Genomic DNA, 18290 nt, shown 5'->3' on the forward strand with positions numbered 1-18290 from the left:
TTTGGGAAACTAGGTTACATTATTTTGTATGTAATGTAAAGAGAGAAAGAACACGACTGAAAAATAAAGGTGGAGCAACTGTGCTACAACGTCTCTCAGTTATGGATTATGGTACATGTAGCGCCCTCTAGCGTAGATAGTTATTCAGTGTAGCTAAGGCTTGCTAGAAGCCTGGGTGTGAGTTAGAGTGTTACTTCAGGTCAGGTTGGAGGGCTCTACAAGTCAGTCCTCCTGATCTAGAAGCTTGGAAAAGCATCTAGAAGTTAGTAGACGGGGGTGAGGAGGAGCTGATTTGCATATTTATGGGAGTCTGACCAATGCCAGGCAGGAGGCCTGGCGGTGTGGCAGGCTTGCCCATAAATACAATAGAGCCTGGTCACCAAGGGGGAGTCAGGTGGAAGATGGAGGATGGCAGTGATGCTGTGTAGCCTGGCAGGTGGCCCCAGAGAAGAGAAGAGGGGTTGTGCCTCCAGGCTGCAGGATGAGGGAAGAAGGAAGCTGAAAGAGGGAGCTCCACTTCCCTGCAGTCCACTGGGGAAAGGACAGCCTGCATAGCCTGAAAAAGAACGAACCCAGCAGAAGGTCTGAAAACAGTTCTATCCACGGCTTCAGGACAAGGGCAGTGTGAGTAATTCTACACCCCCAGGGCTTATAAGGGAGTAGTCTGCTAGATTGGCAAGTCTTCAGGAGACAATTCATAGCTTACCCAATCCCCTGTCGTGGGATCAGATACTGTAGGCAGGTGGGCTGATATTTTGTACACAAAGGAGACCCACAAGTTGTCACTTTGCTGAAAATCCACTCAGGGGACACCAAATTCCTAGGAGGGAATTACTTTGCCAAAGACTGTTGTGGTTCCAACCAAAAAACAGTCAAATATCTGTCATTTTTGCAGTGTGCTAGAGAAGGAAACTATCCTCATTTTGTTATTCTTCAGTCAAATTGGGCATCCCATAACACCTTCACCCTATCCAAGTTGAATTCCCTAATAAATCCTAAAAACCAACCCCATGGACTGTTCCTTGTGTCTGGAAGATGCGTGATGCCTGGCTGTGCAGGAAATAAGGGGGACCCAAGCCAGAGGCTCTCAAGGAGGTAGGGTTATGTACAGTAAGCTCCTGGCTGTTTTTATTTCATGGGCCTCCCACCATGTTTAATTAGATCATGCATAAATGTCAATGTACAGAGATATTTGTAACTTGAAATGGGTTAGATGGAACCAGGGCTTTTTTTCTCAGAAAATAGGTGCAGGATTTCCCCCCTTCTGAGTCACCTCTTGTCCCCGCCCCTACCCACCTCCGAGCACCGTCCCTTGGTTCCACCCCCTACCCACCTCCCAGTACCATTTTGTGGTGCTAAGTAATTTGTATGGAATTTGTTAGACAACAAGAAAAGCAGAAATAGATCCCCTGCAGCCAACAATGGACCCCCACAACAAAATACCTCCCAGCAATAATAGGTTTCCCAGGAGCAACAACAGATTTCCCAGCAGCCAGCATCAACAGACTCTCCAGCAGCCAGAAACCATAAACCCCTCCCTCAACAGTAGATCCCTTCTATTAACAATTGACCCCCTAGCAATAATAGATCCCCACCAGCAACAATGGACCTCCCAGCAACAATATACCACCATGCAACAATCGGTCCCCCAGCAGCCAGTATTAATATACCCTCCTGCACACCCCAGTTCCCCATACTATTACATACATTCAGTGCTGGAGGTGCCAGAATTGCGTTCCCCCACGTTCCCGCTGACAAAAAAAACCCTGGGTGGAACATTTCAGCAGGATTTGGAATGGAACGTTTGAATTTTCATTTGGATTTTTGTAGATATATAGTCTTTATAAATTACTCATATGATGTTGAAAGATAAAATGGAAATGCTGCTTCCAGGTACAGGGAGTGTGTATACGTATTGTGTATGACCATTAAATTATCTATTATTTATTAAATACAGAGGATGTCATTAATGATCACCTTCTGGAAAAATATCTAAATAGTTGCAAAGCTAAATTTCACTTTACAATGAAGAGAACCAAAGTATAGAACTTATCTACAGTAGCTTTCCAATGGGCCACCTTGTAGTTTTGGCCACCTTGTAGTCTGGGACTCCAGGCAGCTACCAGGTCTGCCTTTGAGACCTTCAGTTTCAAAGGGTTTCAGAGCAGCTGAACCCTATGTACCCCTTCAGTTATAACCTTCCTTAAAGGCACATTTCATAGTCAAGGGGCACTATAGAACTAATAATGAAAGAGTTCTGAAATGGCATTGGCTGGCGTACCATAAAGGCCTTTACGATTTGGGTTGACCACGGAAAGATCATTACAAGGACTTCCTCCAAGTACCAAGTCAAAGGGTCCCCAGGCTTCAAGCTGCAAAGAAGAGTCACTGTATCAAAATATGAAATTTTAAAGGAACGCCAACACTAAACTATAGCTACTTTGTGTTTTAAAAACTTTAAAAATCCATTTAGAGATATTTATGTAATCCCCTCCCAATGCCTCCCATAAGGAGGAAAACATCACATTTCAAAGGCTACATATCTGCAGACAACTCCAACAACTTCCTGATCTCTGCATTAACTAAGAGTACCACATTGATGACACCCAGCCTCAGGTCTCTCCCTTTTCATAAACTTACCTACACACCTTCTCCAGCCCACCTCCTTCTCCAGCCCATTAGTGTACGAAGCTGTCACACCCATTGCCAGACTAATTTCAACCAGCACATGGCAGCAAAATACAAAGCCATATTTTAGGTACGGTAAATAATTTGGGTTACAAATACATAATGTCCTTACATATTGGCCTGGCAATGTTCTTTAGCAGGAAACTATATATCACCCTCTAGTTCAGTGTATCACAGGTAAAATCATTGTGTATGACTCATGGTAACTGTGCGAGTCTGTGATTGAGGTCGGGTTATTGCAGGTCCGCTGGATAACTCAACAGGTTGTGGCTCTATTGCCTCCTCCTGACTCTGGAGGACTATAGAACCTTCAAGAAGTCAGTAAGCAGGAAGGGGTGGAGGCCTAATCTGCATATTCATGTGGAATTCCAGCTGATCCCAGGTTTGGAGGCCCTGGTAGAGTGGTGAACTGGGCTACAAACATAGGAGAGTCAGGCGGACAGAGGAGTCGGGTGGAAGATGGAGTGCTGAGGAGACTGTCAGTGCCTAGAAGGGGTCCCGTAGGTTTGGGGGGCTGGGCTTGGGCTGGCTCAGGAGGATACATTCAGCAGACAGGCGTGAATGGAATGAAGGCCCAGAGCAACACAGAGGACGGTGTGAGTACAGCAACACACTCTAGGTTCTACAGGGGGAAAGACTGTCACACGTAGCAAGCTTTCTAAGAACTGGGCTCAATCCTTTATCCTTGTCCCAGGAAATCTTCCAAGAATTTAGGAGGGCTGGTAGTGCTTGCAGGCTGTGGAGCTGGGAGCAGCTCTATAGGGGGGAGAAGACATCTCTGCATATCGCTACGAGAAGTAAAGTGATTTTTGAGGGGCTGCTAGTTCCTCACCCGTAAAGGGCAGCTGTTATTGATCCACAATGACTGGCAGCTTTCAGGAAAAGAACAGTCCAGGATCCAGGTACATAGGAGGCAAGTGTCCCCCTTCCATTCTTTCAAGCGAAACTAGGCATCTCATATTCCCTATTCCCTGTCTAGGTTGATTTCCCCTGTTAAGATAACAAAACCAAGCCCATGGACTGGTTATTGTCTCTGGATGCAAGTTGGCTGTGCCAAGAGAGGCTTAGGGATACCTACAACACAGCAGGCCTCACGAGGGTAGCGCTACAACTATAAGGGCACAGAGTCAGTTTTATAATATATTATTTTACATTTACAGATTTATAAAAGAAATAGTGTTAATATAATGTTTTATTAGAACAAAATGTTTATTTTACAAATGACCATTTAATACGAGAGGCACCATGATACTAGTTTTGCAAAGCATTCTAGGTTTTTGAAAGACAGCACAGCACTGGTTTCTCCATTTGACTCTTCCTAATTGGAACTCTACATACTGCAGAACCATACAGTTGCAAGAAAAAGTATGTGAACCCCTTGGGATTACTTGGAGTTTTGCATGAATTGGGCATAAAATGTGCTCTGAACGTCATCTAAGTCACAACAATAGAAGAACACAGTCTGCTGAACATACTACACAAACATTAGATGTTGCCATGGTTTAATTGCACATAACATGTAAACATTCACAGTGCAGGGAGGAAAAAGTATGTGAGGCCCTAGCTTAATGACTTCTCCCAGAGCTAATTGGAGCCAGGAGTGAGCCAACCTTGACTCCAATCAGTGTGATGATATTGGATGTGTTGCTGACAACTGTCCTGCCCTTAAAAAACACACACCTGTATTGGGTTTACTGGTTTCAAGAAGCACTGTCTGATGTGAACCATGCCTCGCAGAAAAGAGCTCTCAGAAGACCTACGATCAAGAATTGTTGACTTGCATGAAGCTGGAAAGGGTTACAAAAGTATCTCCAAAAGCCTTGATGTTCATGTGTCCACGGTAAGACAGACTGTCTACAAATGGAGAAAGTTTAGCACTGTTGCTACTCTCCCTAGGCGTGGTCGTCCTGTAAAAATGACCGCAAGAGCACAGCGCAGAATGCTGCATGAGGTAAAGAAGAATCCCAGAGTGTCAGCTAAAGACCTACAGAAATCTCTGGCACATGCTAACATTTTTGTTGACACATCTACAATAAGGAAAACATGAAACAAGAATGGAGTACATGGGAGGACACCACGGAGGAAGCCATTGCTGTCCAAAAAGAATATTGCAGCACGTTTGAAGTTTGCAAAAGAGCACCTGGATGTTCCACAGCACTACTGGCAAAATATACTGTGGACAGATGAAACCAAGATTGAGTTGTTTGGGAAGAACACACAACACTATGTGTGGAGAAAAAAAGGCACAGCACACCAACATCAAAACCTCATCCCCACTGTAAAACATGGCGGAGGGAGCATCATGGTTTGGGGCTGCTTTGCTGCCTCAGGGCCTGGACGGATTGTTGTCATTGATGGGAAAATTAATTCCAGAGTTTATCAAGACATTTTGCAGGAAAACGTACGACCATCTGTCCGCCAACTGAAGCTCCGCAGAGAATGGGTGATGCAACAGGACTATGACCCAAAGCATACAAGTAATTCAACAAAACAATGGCTGCAACAGCACAGAATACGCCTTCTGGAGTGGCCCAGTCAGAGTCCTGACCTCAATCCGATTGAAATGCTGTGGCATGACTTTAAGAGAGCGATTCACACCAGACATCCCAAGAATATTGCTACACTGAAACAGTTTTGTGAAGAGGAGTGGTCCAAAATGACTCCAGATCGTTGTGCAGGTCTGATCTGCAACTACAGGAAATGTTTGGTTGAGGTTATTGCTGCCAAAGGAGGGTCAACCAGTTATTAAGTCCAAAGGTTCACATACTTTTTCCTCCCTGCACTGTGAATGTTTACATGTTATGTGCAATTAAACCATGGCAACATCTAATGTTTGTGTAGTATTATGTTCAGCAGACTGTGTTCTTCTATTGTTGTGACTAAGATGACGTTCAGAGCACATTTTATGCCCAATTCATGCAAAACTCCACGTAATCCCAAGGGGTTCACATACTTTTTCTTGCAACTGTATAAGCAAAGTAAGGAGAGGAAGGAGTCAATTCTCTGACACATTTAGCTGCTTGTGTAATTTGATGTTTAGTTTTTAGTGCTTTTTTTAGTAAGACAGTTAAGGTTAGCCTGATCAACATGTAAAAAAATATATTTTCTAGTCTTACACATAATACATATCTAAAAATATTTAATATGCACTTTAACCTCTTAGCGCCGGCGCCTCCTGGCCCTTTAAGAGTTTTAGAAGCCGGGAAGTGGGCGGTGTTTTAGGGTCATGTGACCGCCGTGATTCGCTGTCACGTGATGGGAAAAGGTCCTGATCGAAAGGGGAGATTGAGACCTTTCCGTGAGTCACGGACATATATGCTAGGAGTGCGCAGGGTGCGCGCTCTCAGCACATATGTATTTTGCAATTGCACGCAAATAGAAATGCCGAGAGGCAGCATATTTGCGTGCACTCAGCATCAAGTGGTTAAGGGATCTATTACCTTGTGAGGAATAACAGATTATTGTTCCTTCAATTTAGATGGAGAGCCCTTTTCCAATTGTGACGGGTGCGTGCTAACACTGACCTGTTTGCCGGTGATCTCTTGTATATCGCCCACATAGGTGATTTCCCCAGGGTGGCGCACTGTGCCTACCGTGATAGCATCCTCATCCACCTCCGACGCAATGTAGTTCTCTACCTCAATGCCCAGGCTCTTCAATACCAACAAGCCTGAGGTGATAGAGAAAATCAGAGTAACTGTACAACAGCAGCGAATAGTTTTCATGCCCTTGGAAAATTGGAAGAGTATGTACCATTTTTCTACAAAAACACGAGTGAGCAGGCAAAACCCGTTTCTTTTATTTCTTATGGGATAAAATTCTATTTTGGTTTTGTCACTCCAGAATACAGTAAGCCAGAAGCTGGGAGGCATGTCAAGGTGTTTTCGGGAATATTGTAACAAGGCCTTCAGTGGCATTGGCGTAGTAAAGGCTTCTTTCTGGCACCTAAACCATGCAGCTAATTTTTGTTCAAGTATCGTTGTACTGTGCTCCTCGAAACAGCCACAACGTCTTTTTCCAGAGCAGCCTGTATTTCTCCTGAGGTTACTTGTGTGTTTTTCTTTGTATCCCGAACAATTCATCTGACAGTTATGGCTGCAAACTTCCCTGGTCTACCTGATCATGGCTTGGTATCAAGAGATCCCCAAATTTTCCAGTTATTTATAAGTGATTGAACAGTACTGACCAGAATACTCAAGGCTTTGGCTATATTTTATATCCTTTTCAATCTTTATAAAGTTCCATTACCTTGTTATGCAAGTCTTTTGACAGTTCGTTTCTGCTCCCCATGGCTCAGTATCTATCCTGTTCAGTGCATTTACATGACAGCTAGCAAACTCATTGACTATTTTGTACACAGACACTAACTGTAATTTAAAAAGCCAATAAACTAACCTTCAATTGCCATTGTAAACTGTGTGTGTCACCTTGTGTGTCTGTACCAAGGCCAAACATTCCAGGGGATGGAAACTTCTGATCCGGGCCATTTGGGGGATTTCTGTTATCAGTTTGTTTTAAAAAGGAGCCAAACAACTATGTGATGATAAATGGCGTCATACGATCACTATCCTTAAATAAAAGGCATTTGTTTTGGAATGATTACTCATATTTCTAATATAAATGCCAAAATCTCAAGATTTCTGCCAGGGTATGAAAACTTTTGAGCACAACTGTAGGTTTAGGTCTGAATGTCAGCTCACCTGTGGCAACTCCGTCAAAGAGAGACAGGACCCGAATTCCCTTCCTATCCTCTGCTGGGATTGGTGGATATAAAACCATAGGATCCTTGGAAAAAAAAGGGACAAGATTAAAATTGAAGCATGGGTCGTCGTCCCCCCCCCATTACACTAGAAATACTGCATCTGTCCTCTGTTGGCTCTAAGGATGAGAACTCAGTGATCACATGACCGCCGCTGTGTGCAGAGAGCAGTGACCATCAGTCACCACTCTCTGCTCTGCCCCCCCAGTGCTCACTGGAGCAATGGGCTGTGGAGCGGGAGGGAGCGGCTGGCTCAGGCTCTCAGCGCTTTGCTGCTCCAGACTCTGGGGTGGATCCTGACTGTGAAGCCTTGACCGGTTGAGTGACGTCAGCCAACAGTGGACTTCAGTCCACTGTCAACTGAGAATGGGTCATAGGACTGCAGAACAAACTGCACTCCTGTGATCCACAGAAGTGCAGCCAAAAAAGGTTTGGCTGTACTTCTCCTTTAAGAATTTTTTCTTGTTTTATCCAGATGCATGAGGTGGCACAATGACTAGTATAGATAAGCGTCCTACAGTACAGAGGGAGCCTGGTCTTGGTTTCAACATCCACCAGCTGTATAAATATGTATTAATAACAGTGTGTGGCTGAGGTGGGGACATAAGAGTGTAAGCTCCTCGAGTGCAGATATTGATATGCATAGCTCAGTGTTCCCTGTTTGGCACTATGGATTACGTCAGCACTATAATAAAAAATATATAATAGCATAAGACTGTGGTGGGGAAAGGGGCGTAATCACCACAAGGCAAACAATGCACTTGCCTAGGGCGGCATTTTTCAGGGGGGCAGTACCTCCCCCCAGCAGAAGGGATGAAAGAAGGGACATGCCCGCCATCGGAACTAGGTGGGATCCAAAAGAGGCTGTGGGCTACTTGATGGTGCATGTAGAGCCTGACTAATGTATTCGGGGATGTCCAGAGCTGTGAGGACGAGTGTCTTTCTCTCTTTCGGGGGGGGGGGGGGAGTTAGTGGAAGGCTCTCCCAGGTGGGGGGCAGGGGTGTTGGTCAATGTCAGGCTCTCTCCACGGGAAGAGGAATGGGGGGGTGGTGTTGGTTCGTGTTTGTTGGGGTGGACAATTTTTGTGTTGCCTAGAGCAGCACAAAAACTAAATACACCACTGGGTGGGGATGTTAGAGTGTAAGCTCCTCTGATGCAGAGGTTTATGTGACGGCTCAGTGTTCTCTGTACATCACTGCAGAATATGTGAGAGCTATATAAATGTAAAAGTAAGAGGCTGTGGTGGGGATATTAGACTGTAAATTTTTGTTTATTAAAAATCTTACAAACAAACATAATAAAAAAAACATATTTACATATATACAGAATAAATAAAATAAATATATATAATTAAACAAAAATAGCTTATAGAATATATAGAATTTTAATTGCACTAGACACTGACACAAAATTAACTTATGTAGAGAAATGGGGAAAAGATATGGGTAGGGAGATAGATGATGAACAGCAGAGGAAAATGTTTAGATTAACTCACGAAAATATTAGTATGAGAGAAGTAGAATTAAATTATAAGTGTTTAGTTAGATGGCACATTGCACCGATTGTGGAGCACAAGATGAATGGGGAGAACTCTCCACTATGTTGGAGAGGTTGTGGAGAAGTGGGTACACTATATCACATATGGTGGGAATGCTCAAAGATACAGGTGTTCTGGGGGAAAATCGTACATTTAATGAGGAAAATTACTAAGATCGATATTAGATTGGATCCAGAATTATGTCTTCTTCATATCTCTGAACTTACAGTGAGATCATATAAGGATTCAGGGATTTGGTATTTTTTGAGTGCATCTAAAAGCTTCATCCCTAGGTTTTGGAAAAAAAGGGAGGCGCCGACGGAAGAAGATTGGTTTATCAGAATGAATCAGTTATGTGAGATGGAAAGCCTTTATTATACACATATAGATGGCATGGAGAAGTACTATAAAAAATGGGGAAAATGGGAAGAATTTAGACAGAAAGTGAAATATACTTGATTTATACTTCTTGAAACGAATAAGGTATTCTAGAAATGAGTTTTAGAAAGAAAAGGATAATTTTTCTTTTTGTGTTTTTTTTTTTTTCTTTCTTTCTCTCTTTGACTCTCGGATTAGATAAGAAAAGGCAGAGTGGGCGGGAAGGGGGAGGGGGGTTACGAGGATGGGTGTGGGTGGGGGAGGGGTTTAGGAGGGATTTAGGGTTGTGGGAATTAAATAAATTACGAGGAATATAATGATCTTTTTATGAAGAAAATGTTTGTTAACTATTTTTGATTGAAAACTAATAAATATTTATAAAAAAAAAAAAAAAAATAGCTTACTTCAGCACAGAAAACAGGAAACAGGGTTTTTTTGCCAAGAAAAACATAAATAGAACCAATCATATTTTACTATTATTATCATCTTTATAATGTATCTCAGCAAACATTACCGTCACCTAAACACCCCTTCAGGCTAAGAAATGATGAAACATTTATCCCATGCATGCAACCTTTTTTCAAAAATCTGATCTTACAAAAATCTAGGGGACATGAAAGGACAGAAAGAGAAACCACGCCCCCAGAGACTAGCAGACAACATCTACGGGGGCCTGACATTTCTCCATGCCTTTGTCCAGGCTCCCAGCCACCACCCGTCCTTCTCAAGACCCCAGATCTTCCCAACGTCACTCAGAATGTTGTTCACCACCACCTCAACAGGAAGGACTTACGAATGGAAACCTGACACCGTGCATTCCACATGTAGTAAAGTAGTACTAAGCTAACTAGAAAAAGTCTCAAAATCAAAGTCCCAGTGAGTTTGAAAGGCACCGTAAGATCACTCCGCGTAACTCAAGTGGGAAAGGTAAGGGATACCCAGAGCTTCACCCACCCACTTGTAGACTTCTATATTGAAGGGACACTGAAGCAAGAAATGGTCAATCATCTCCTCCACCCCACCACACTCCACTCTTGGACAACCACGGTTCTCTGCAAAGCGATGCTTCAGGTTGCCCTTCACATAGAGTCTGCCATGGAACGAGAGCCAGGCCAAATCCCAAAACTTTAAAGGGATTCTCTCCAGATTCATCAAATGCAGACCCTCCCTCATAACTGGACTTGGGCAATGCCTCAAGGCCAATGGCTCGCTAAAGGCAGATTCAACAACCGTCCTCTTCAGGGCCTTCCTAGTAAGAGAATTAATTTCTTCCGCCGTCACTCGCCATTGCTGAAGAATTTTCAGGCACGGGGCAACATAAGCAGGAAGCTTACCATATTGGACCCTCAGTCTTTTCACTGGCCCACCATTCTCCCAGTTCCACAGAAAAGACCTAAACCAGGACTGAAAAATACCAACCCACCCAAATGCTTCCTCTGCCAGCATGCTACTAAAATTATGTTTCAAAAACATCAGAGAAAAGAAAACCACCGGGTTGACCATACCTAGGCCACCCACCTGCCTGGGAAGGTAGGTTACAGACCTCTTAATGAGGTTTAGTCTGTTCCCCCATAACAGCTGGAAGAAACAACTGTAGATCTTCACAGAGAGAGACTGGCAAAACACAGACAAAGCTGACGTACAGAAATACCGGGATCAGGTAAGTTTTAATCAGGTCAATCCTTTCCCTGTAAGAGTTTACAATCTTTCCAGCTGGCAACCTTGGCATCGGCATCTTGTAGCCTGCTTACCCAATTTGCAAGGCCGTAAACACCAGGACCAATTCTAATGCCTAAAACTTTAATTTCCTGCCGGGGCTCTAGGAGGGCATCTGGAAGAGTAAAGCCTTCGCCCTCCTCTCCCATCCAGAAAACCTCACTCTTATCCTGATTGATCTTTGAGCCAGATGCCTCAGCATACTGTTCCATCACTGAGACCACCTCCTCCACCTCCTGCGTCTCAGAGATGAAAACAAACACGTCATCAGCATAGGCCATGACCCTCAGAGGGGGTTCCCCAGGAATGCCCAAAGGAACTCCACACAACGGTCCGCTCTCTAACCTCTGAATGAAGGGATCGATTGAGAACGCGTATAGCAGAGTACTCAAAGGGCACCCCTGATGCACACCTGAGCAAACCCCAAAGGGCAGTCCAATCTAACCATTTACAAGCATGAAGCTTTCAGCCAATTGATAAAGCCCCCCTCCAGGCCATACTTGCCAAGAAGCAGCCATAGGTATTCATGATTGACCCGGTCAAAATCTTTGGCCTGATCCAATGCCAGCAAGAACTTTGCTCAGCCTGCAGCCCTGCAGGGCCTCCCGGACAGCTAACACCACTGAAAAAATGCTTCTACCCTGAACTGAACAGTGCTGATGGCAAGAAAGTAAATTGTCCGCAACAGATGATAAACGCCAGAAAAGTATCTTTGCCAGTATCTTGCTATCAACATTGAGAAGGCTAATGGGCCACCAATTCTCAATTCTGGAAGAATCTTTACCCTTTGATAGAAGAATCACTGCAGATTGTCGCATGGAGAGAGAGAGCGAACCCTCTCTTAGACAGCCATTAAAAACCTCCACCAAATATGGGGCCAGAGTAACCTTAAAGTGCTTATAAAACTCGGCTGTCATTAGAGTGTATGCTCCTTTAGTGCAGAGACTGATATGACTTGTACAGTGTTCTCTATACAGCGCTGCAATATGTGTCAGAGCAAAATATAATATTAATAAAATTGTTTGACTGTAGTGGGACATTAGAGTGTAATGGCTAGTTTAGTGCTGAGACATAGTATGGAAGATGAGACTGCGTGTACCCCAGACAAGTTTGTTAGGTTGGAGGGGACATAGGTAGCTTTTGGCAATGTTGGGAAATGTTGAGCATATCACTTACATATTTCGGATCATTCTTGTTGGTCAGCAGAATCTGGAGGCGGGAGGGCCAGTCGTGGCGTCTTTGCAGTAGCCCACTTACAAGCGCCTCCCGGCACAGGTAGCACTCCCAGGGGTCTGTTTCTTTGGCTGCCTGGGCAGACCCCTCTCCCTCAAACAAATCCACACACTCTAAACAGAAACGCCTGTGGAAAGGGAGAGCAGTAGGTCTATATGCTATGTATATAATAAAAGAGTGAGCGCTAATCCAAAAAAGCAGCTAAGCACTCTAAGCAACCAATAAATACTTAAACAGAGTAATATCAACAAAAGTGCAGCGCTAGATAATAAAGTCTGAAAAAAAGTCCACTAAAGTCTAATTCATAAAAACGTGCCAGATGACAAGTAGAAATCAATGGTGGCGATCCATGAAGAAAAGCAGAAATGCGCACTCACCAGAAGACAGATATAAGAAAGCGGTATGCATCAAAGCCCATGGATCCTCAATCAAGGAGAGAACTGGTCTGGTCAAAATGGGTTGATCTTCCCTCAAGGATGCAGAGCTTATCCAAAACAGATCCAGGTAGCCAGAGGTCTGGTCAAAATGGGTTGATCTTCCCTCAAGAATCATAGAATCAATTACTTTATTAAGGACAATAATATCAACGCACATCATCAGAGGTATGGAACCAGGCTGGTTCCATACCTCTGATGATGTGCGTGTGAACGTAACACGTAAGGAGGAGCCTGGACGTCGAGACGCTACACCGCCGGAGCCCCGTGGAGGCCTGGCAGCCATTATTTCATCTAGGGTTAGTTCAACCTTTACACCTGGATGACACATGTTTTACAAAGTTGATATTATTGTCCTTAATAAAGTAATTGATTCTATGAATACTACACTATGAGCGTCCTTCCCTGACTCCCTGAGAGGAATACCTTTTTGAAGAGTCCTCTACTGAGAATTTAGGCCTTTACCAAGAGGAGTAAGACCCCCTATAAGCAGGTGACCCCTTCCGTCCATCCAGCTGTAGGAGACCTCTGGCTACCTGGATCTGTTTTGGATAAGCTCTGCATCCTTGAGGGAAGATCAACCCATTTTGACCAGACCAGTTCTCTCCTTGATTGAGGATCCATGGGCTTTGATGCATACCGCTTACTTATATCTGTCTTCTGGTAGGTCTATATGCTAGCCAACATTATTTATGACAGCATAAAAGCTAATTACAATATACATCAGATAATATACACATTACTCAGAGTGTTATCAGTCTTCCTCAATACTGTGATCTTCAGTCTGGAAACATGTTCAACGTTGGTTGGACTATATTCGGGGGACTGTAGATACATGGAGTTCTGTATCTCCTTGAATATCGTAGACAGCTCTAGATACAGCAATTCTCTGAAGAAAAACTCCAGGCAACAAGTATTATATAAACTATTCTGAATGGGAACAAGGGACCCATCAAGATGGTGTGTAAGCAAGTGATTCCAAAGGATTAAAGTTCTTTTCTACTGCCAAAAAAAGAATAAAAGAGGGCACACTCTCCTCGTGCATTACCGTGATAAAAAGGAAATTTATTGTATTGAAAATTTTCCACATAGAGGGTGTGAGGTGGGGTCTTCCGTACCATTTGGTCCCCTATTTATAGACCAACCTGGGACTGTTAATTGTGGCTCTCTCTGTTTTTACACCCATTGGTTTGTGAGTATCTATTTGTTTCAATACAATAAATTTCCTTTTCATCACGGTAATGCATGAGGAAAGTGTGCCCTCTTATATTCTTTCTTTGCTAGCTCCCTCTTTTTGGAGGGCTGCACCTTAGTAAGTGACGTTATCCGTGATCCTGTGTCGCATGAAGATTTGAGTGCTGGCTTTTTGAATATATTTCTTTTTTCCTTTTCTGCTGTGCTGAGTCTTGTTCTGCAGTTATCTGAGTCAACTGTGTTGTTTTTCAACTAAACTTTTACATTGTAGATGTGTGTCTTTAGGTTGGCCTCCTACATTGGTGGATCTGAGAGGAAGGGGTTAACATGGCTGGCCAGTTTTTCACACCATTTTTCTGAGATTCACCACCCACTGCAGGTCATACCATATAGATGGAGGTTCAATGCCTCTGGGGGTCTGTTGGTGGAAACACTGCCAACTCTGTCAGTCTGTGCCCCCATCTGGGGTCCCAGTCAGGGCTCCCTATGGGGTTAGGAACCTGAGAACTTTATGGACTCTTAGCTACCAGTCATGGATTTATTATCTTTTTTGGATTACAGCCAATCATGGATTTAAAGGATTAGTTGCTACCTCTGGGGGTTTATTGCCTAAATGGACTCTTGCCTCTAAAGGACTGTTATATAGACTTTGCTGCTAACTCAGGTATGACTACCTCATAGGCACTAAGGCTGGCCATACACTATACAATTTTCTGTCCAATTTCTGCCCAATTTCCTTTAGATTTACCTTCAACTATGTAGTGCAAGGGCCTGCCTACTTGGATACAACTGAAAATGTTGTAAAGGTTCGACCTCATATTATATGGGTTTTGGTAAATCTAAAGCAAAATTCTCAAAAAAATTGTATAATGTATGGCCAGCCTTAGAGAGAATTTTGTACAGAAATTTATGTGAAGTTGTCATAGAAGAACTGTTCCTGTATGTTTATGCACTACTTCAGTGAAGACTTTCGGTGTTCCTTTAAATGCCTGGTCTGACATTTCCCAAAGGGTTGCATACCTGACATATCTACATCAAGGGGACTTTAAGTTAGAGTAGATAAGGTGCATTTAGTCCATCATGAGGTATGCTATCTAGTGTAGGCTATATTGCCATTGCTAGGGACAACCGTATTTGTATCTTCTGGTAAAGGCAGCCAACCAGCCAGGAAATGGGTGACTTGGCTAGGGTCCTGGCTCCTCTGGTAGTGAAGGGTTGTTGTGCTTAACCCCTTCATTAGCAACCGGTTCCCCACATACTGTGACCTACCTTACAGCACAGAGTACCTAGGGACCTAGTCTGGGAGTCACAGGAGAGTTATGTAGAGAGGCCCCTGGGAGAGAGAGCAAGCATGTAGGTATGAAGTAAAGAGCATTTCCTGTTTCCAGAAGCAACTGTCAGACATGCCACTGGAAGTGACGTGACTGTGCTGGTGGAAACTGGAAACTGGGACCGGTCCCTAAATGCTGTACACCTGGGAAGTGGTGTTCTCTAACTGTAGTGGTGTCTAGAGTTATCACTGTTAACAGTACAAGTTGGCTACGGTTTGCTGGAGGGTTAACTGGGTTAGTTTCTGCTCGCTTCTGATTCTGGAGATGTGCTTTAATGTTGATTTTCCATGACCACAAACTCTTACCTACTGTTTAGGCATTAGCAATTGTAGTTTCTAGCGTCCCCAGTACAGAGTCTTAAGCCCTATCCACAACTGGATAGACACAATGGACAGGTAATGAATGATCCAACTTTTCAGCAATCTAATATTGCTTGTGACAATTACTGAAAGGGAAGACCTATGTGAAGATTTCATTATTCTATAATATTATCATGAATTGTCATGAATTATCCTGCAAGTTGCTGAATGCCCTTACCTCCAACAGTAGTGATTACTGCACATGAGAATCTCTTTCCCGGAGCAACAGATGGTGCAGTAACACTGCCGACCTTCCTCGTCCATCTGATAGCCCCAACTCAAGAACCACTCCTATGGTGGAGAGGGAGAGACAGAGATGTTGGAGAGAGTGTGGGGAAGAGTATGGGTGAGGAGTGAGAGAGAAATGGCAAACAGAGGAGAAAGAGAAAAGAGAGAGATGGGAGAGTAGAAAAGAGAAGGGGAGTAAGAGGAGGTTCAGGGAGAGAAGGGGGAGAGAGGGATGGAGTGAGAAGGAGAGAGAAAAGAATGTAGAAAGAGTAAGAAGAAAATGAGAAACGAAAGACAGAATTTGAACGAGAGATAGAAGAAAGATAAGAGGGTGAAGGAGAAAGGTAAGGCAGCAGAGATTGAGAAAGAGATGAGGCGTTTTTGTTTGATTTGCAAAATGCACCTTGGAGATCCTCAGAAATTTAGCAAATTACTAAAAACAGGATTTTTGTTAGGCGTAACATCTGATTCCTGGAGTACACTATAGGTCACAGGCGCTTTAATCATCACCTCTGGGTTATATGTAAATTATTGAACACTGGGGAAAAAAAGTAAAAGAAGCTGCAAGGGCATCCCCTTATTTAATGCTTCCCACTCCCAACTAGCCTCAGATTTGTAGCAAGTGTGGCAGTTCTGGTCACTCTCACTGTGAGAATCAAGGTTATACCCCAGGATTCTCAACTAAACAGGTTGAGGGGCTCCAGAGGTTTTACTTAATGCAGAGGAAACTGGCTGTTCCTCATTTGTTCGTAAAATCCATTTTGGGATCTGGAACCTGGAGATTTCAAAGTGATCTGGGAGGGATGAAATCTCCAATCCTGGGTCCATGTTTTCTGAACCCCCAGAACACTAATTGTATAGGTGTGTATAGGGCTTTAAATAATAACCTGACTATGGTTCTAGGCTCCATCCACAGCAGACAGAAGGTCATTGCCCAGGAGTCAGGAGAGCTCCACCTAGGAGAGGTGGGAGCCAGAGCAGCAAGGGACTGCTAGCTGTGTGCAAAACAGCCATTTAGGAAAAAGTCTGCAGGAGACAGCTGTGAGCCTGAAGTGGAAGGCCAGAGCAGCAGAATTGTGTGTACAAGCCAGGAGGCTAAATATCTGTGTTTTTGAAAAGTGAAATGCTGAAACCCCTTTGAGGGAAATTTATGGAACTTTCTTTTAAATACAATTGGGCAAAAATGGCCCTTAAAAAGAAGAAAGTTAATGGCTGTGTGCATTAAAAGCTCTACGCTTGATGCTAGTTCTCACATAAGCAATAGGAAGATCATATAAACAGGGGAAAGGGTCCTGTGTCCTGCACTGTAGTCCAAGAAACACATTTTACTGAAGTCAAAAAACTTATTTTCCTAGTTGGCAACACAGCAACGAAACCAACAGATCCACAAAAAGGGTCACGGAGACTAGACGGACTCAAAGAGCAGCTTGTTGCACCTTACACAATTGCATCAGAAGAGCCCTGAACATCCACCTGGCAGAACTTAAATGTGTGAACAGAAGACCAGGTTGCAGCTCTGTAAATCGGAGCACCAAAAGATCTGGTAGAGTGTGCTTAAGCAGGGAATGAAGGAACCCTATCCTTTAGACCATTGGCTCTAATGATAAATTGTCTGATCCATATAGTAATGTTGGAGCGAGAGGTAAGACCATTATGGGAAAGGCAGAGAGTAAATCTGATTTCGTAAAACCATCAGTATCTGAAAGGTAAACTCTCAAAGCATGTACTTCATCCAAAAATTTCCAAAGGATGTTTCAGAGCAGGACATAAGGAAGGAAGTCAAAGACCACCTTCAGTAAACCTTAGACCTCAAAACAACTTTGCCCTTGTGCAACACTAACAAAGGTTCCTTACAGGATAAGGCAGCTGATTTTCAAAAGCCTGAGATAGTTCAATGGCCAAGTCTGTGTGTCTCAAACAGCCAGAATGTTGAGTTGCAAAGGTTTAGAGTAAAACTGGATGATATGGGTCTAGTGGTTACTTTGGGGTGAGGATCCAACTGAAGTTTTGCAGAGTCTGTACTGTCTGATGGATGTTGGCTGACAGGGACAGGAGGACTTCAATAGGTGATTACCCAGGTACCCACAATATGAATCCCTTGAGAGAGTGGCAGAGACAAAACCTGGAAGTCCTAGGAGGTTGTGGACAGGCCAAAAGGGAAGGGTGACAAACTGGTAATGCTGATTGCCTACAGCAAAATGCAGATATCCCTGGTGAGGTGGAAAGATGAGAATGCACAGATAAGAATCCTGTCTCGTTATAAAAGCTCACAGAAGAAGGAAAGCAGTGATCAACCTGGCATTTTCCATGCAAAACTTTTGAACCCACAAGAACAAGTTGAGAGTGTTCTGGACCAGAATGGGCAAAACTTTGAGAACCATAAAAAGGGTCAAACAGAAAACCTTGAAAAAACTCTTGTGTCGGCACAGGGG

At 43.6% G+C, this 18290-nt stretch overlaps 1 protein-coding gene across 1 annotated transcript in view; it reads right to left on the bottom strand.

Annotated features, from left to right (window-relative positions):
• Nucleotides 1-18290, bottom strand: part of LOC149443472 (DNA (cytosine-5)-methyltransferase 3A-like) — a 94018-nt gene that overhangs the window by 35613 nt on the left and 40115 nt on the right. The window contains exons 9-13 of the mRNA XM_089655704.1: nucleotides 15809-15921; nucleotides 12256-12439; nucleotides 7389-7473; nucleotides 6213-6358; nucleotides 2282-2372 (exon numbers count right to left, since the gene is read on the bottom strand). Coding sequence (XP_089511830.1) covers nucleotides 2282-2372; nucleotides 6213-6358; nucleotides 7389-7473; nucleotides 12256-12439; nucleotides 15809-15921 — 619 coding nt within the window. The remainder of the gene's footprint in view (nucleotides 1-2281; nucleotides 2373-6212; nucleotides 6359-7388; nucleotides 7474-12255; nucleotides 12440-15808; nucleotides 15922-18290) is intronic.

The sequence above is a fragment of the Staurois parvus genome, unplaced genomic scaffold (assembly GCF_062004578.1).
Source record: "Staurois parvus isolate SC_StPar_1 unplaced genomic scaffold, SC_StPar_1.0 ptg000860l, whole genome shotgun sequence".
Taxonomy (NCBI): domain Eukaryota; kingdom Metazoa; phylum Chordata; class Amphibia; order Anura; family Ranidae; genus Staurois; species Staurois parvus.